Below are 2,252 nucleotides of genomic sequence, written 5' to 3'. Positions count from 1 at the left end.
TTGTTTTTTAAAAACACTTTATTTTCACCTATATACTTTCTTTCTTTTCATTAAAGATATCTTTATATATAGTGTGCGTTAGATTCCCTTGAATACACAACACGATATATACGGATAAAATTTGTGATTATGTGGTCTAGAAAGTCAATAGCTTTGGTTGATACGCTAGGGTCAATTCAATGAAAAATCAGGTTTTTCAACTCAGTCACGCTAGCTTCTTATTCCAACTCAACTCATATTTATAAAACAATCATTGAAAATGTTGGCAATGTCATTCATCATATATATATTGATTTAGATTTGGAAAAGGAAAAAAAAAAGGGAGGGGGGGGGAAGGGAGCTATAATGGATGAGCAACTCATCCCTCCATGTCAGACCACTTCTCTTTTAACTAGGACTTGTTCCATTTCTTCTTTCTCTTTCCTTGATGACCTTTACCTTTTTCTTCTCTCAATAATTCATCCATTATATTTTTTCTCCTTTTGATGCCTCCTCCAAAGCCTCTCTTTCTCCATCTCCTTTTTCTTTACTTATTCATCCAATACCATTTTCAGTCTTCTCACCTCTAATTAAACCTTATGCTTTGGATATAAGCTAATCAAAAGGGTGCAAGAAAAAAATGGTGGAGTTTGGTTATGAACAGCTTGTGAAAGCGACCCAAAGTTTTTGTCCGTCAAGACTGATTGGCAAAGGCAGCCATGGAGCGGTGTATCAAGGTGTTCTTCAGGACAACCGAGTAGTAGCGGTGAAGAGGTCATCTATCAATGGTGTTGAGGCACAACGTGACAACTTGAAGAAGCTAGAAAATGAAATATCTATACTCTCATCTTTACGTCAAAGTTGTAATGTCATCAGCTTTCTCGGAGCGAGTCATGACTCGGTCCAGAACGACAAGCTTTTGGTGATGGAGTTGATGCCTAATGGTTCCTTGCATGATTTACTACACGTTGCAGCCACCCCTCCTTCTTGGCCTCAACGTGTAGAGATCGCTCTGCAAATCGCAAGGGCGGTTCAGTTCCTTCACGAAAGCAAGCCTTCGGTTATCCATAGGGATATTAAATCTGCTAATATTTTGTTTGATTCAAACTGGACTGCTAAATTGTGTGATTTCGGACTCGCCATCTCGCCGGCAGACTCGCTGAGTCAGGCCACTCAACCAGCAGGTACGATCGGGTACTTGGACCCTTCGTACACCGCCCCGAATAAACTAAGCACTAAAAACGACGTATTTAGTTTTGGGGTAGTTTTGTTAGAGATCATTAGTTGCAGAAAGGTAATTGATGTCACTAAAGCACCGGCTTCCATTGTTGAATGGGCAATTCCTTTAGTGAAAAAGCAAAGGGTGGTGGAAATCTGCGACTCCAGGATTCCATTTCCGATGTACATGGAAAGCAGGATAAGGAGAATATTAAGCGTGGCATCACGTTGTTTATCAGACAAGGAAGAGCGCCGTCCTTCAATCGGAGAAATCATTGTGGCAATGGAGACTTGTTCCATTGAACCGGTCAGAAGTATAACAACCTGGAATAGCGTCATACAGTACTTGGTTCAACTCAAGAGGCGGCGAAAGCTGAGTGGGGAATATTGCATAAGGTCAGCCGTTTATTCAACCCGACAAGGTGAAGATGTTAATAGCCATGTTTCGACGGGGAAAGTAGTGCTGCTGAAGGAGATGTTAGCAGATGTTAGATTGAAATGAGTTTTGTTGAAGCCGAGTTGACTCGGTTGTGAGTGGGAGATGAGTCAAAAATGAACTCGTGTGGGTCAATGGGTTTGGTTTGGTTGCCTTTATTTGCCTATATATAATGCTGGTTTTAATCAAAACAACATGCACTCCAAACAGAAGATTCCCGAAAAGTTGGTAGCCAAAGAATATAAGAAAGCTTCGTTTGATGCCCTGTCATTCCCTGTTCATGTCTATACTTTATTTATCTTTTCCTATATATAAAATATACTGGTTTTTTTTTTTAACACTTCTAGGGAATATTAATTATAAAATTAATGTATATCCCAAAATGGTAAAACGATACAATAAGAAGCAAATGAATAGAATGGGGGGAGGTTTAAAATTTTGGAAGAAGAAGCACATTACATCCAATGAAACATATTTGTTAGAATTTTAAATTGTAATTCATTTGTAAAAGAAATAAAATAGAGAGGTAAAATTCGATCCTTGGTCATTTGCCCTTATAGATCTCCATTCACCACTAAACTTGATTGGGTGTGGGGATAGAGACTCCATGGTACGAACC

The 2,252-nt window shown here is 39.1% G+C and overlaps 1 protein-coding gene across 1 annotated transcript; it reads left to right on the top strand.

The window, feature by feature from the left end:
- The first annotated feature begins 334 nt into the window (after positions 1-334).
- LOC107921329 (serine/threonine-protein kinase-like protein At5g23170) lies at positions 335-1,971 on the top strand. The gene has a single exon (XM_016851203.2). The coding sequence runs from the start codon at positions 620-622 to the stop codon at positions 1,697-1,699; it is 1,080 nt and encodes a 359-aa protein (XP_016706692.2). The 5' UTR covers positions 335-619; the 3' UTR covers positions 1,700-1,971.
- The last annotated feature ends 281 nt before the right edge of the window (positions 1,972-2,252 follow it).

This window comes from Gossypium hirsutum, chromosome D01 (genome assembly GCF_007990345.1).
Source record: "Gossypium hirsutum isolate 1008001.06 chromosome D01, Gossypium_hirsutum_v2.1, whole genome shotgun sequence".
Lineage (NCBI taxonomy): Eukaryota > Viridiplantae > Streptophyta > Magnoliopsida > Malvales > Malvaceae > Gossypium > Gossypium hirsutum.
Note: the sequence above shows the minus strand (reverse complement) of the source record. Positions and strands in the feature narration are given on the sequence as shown.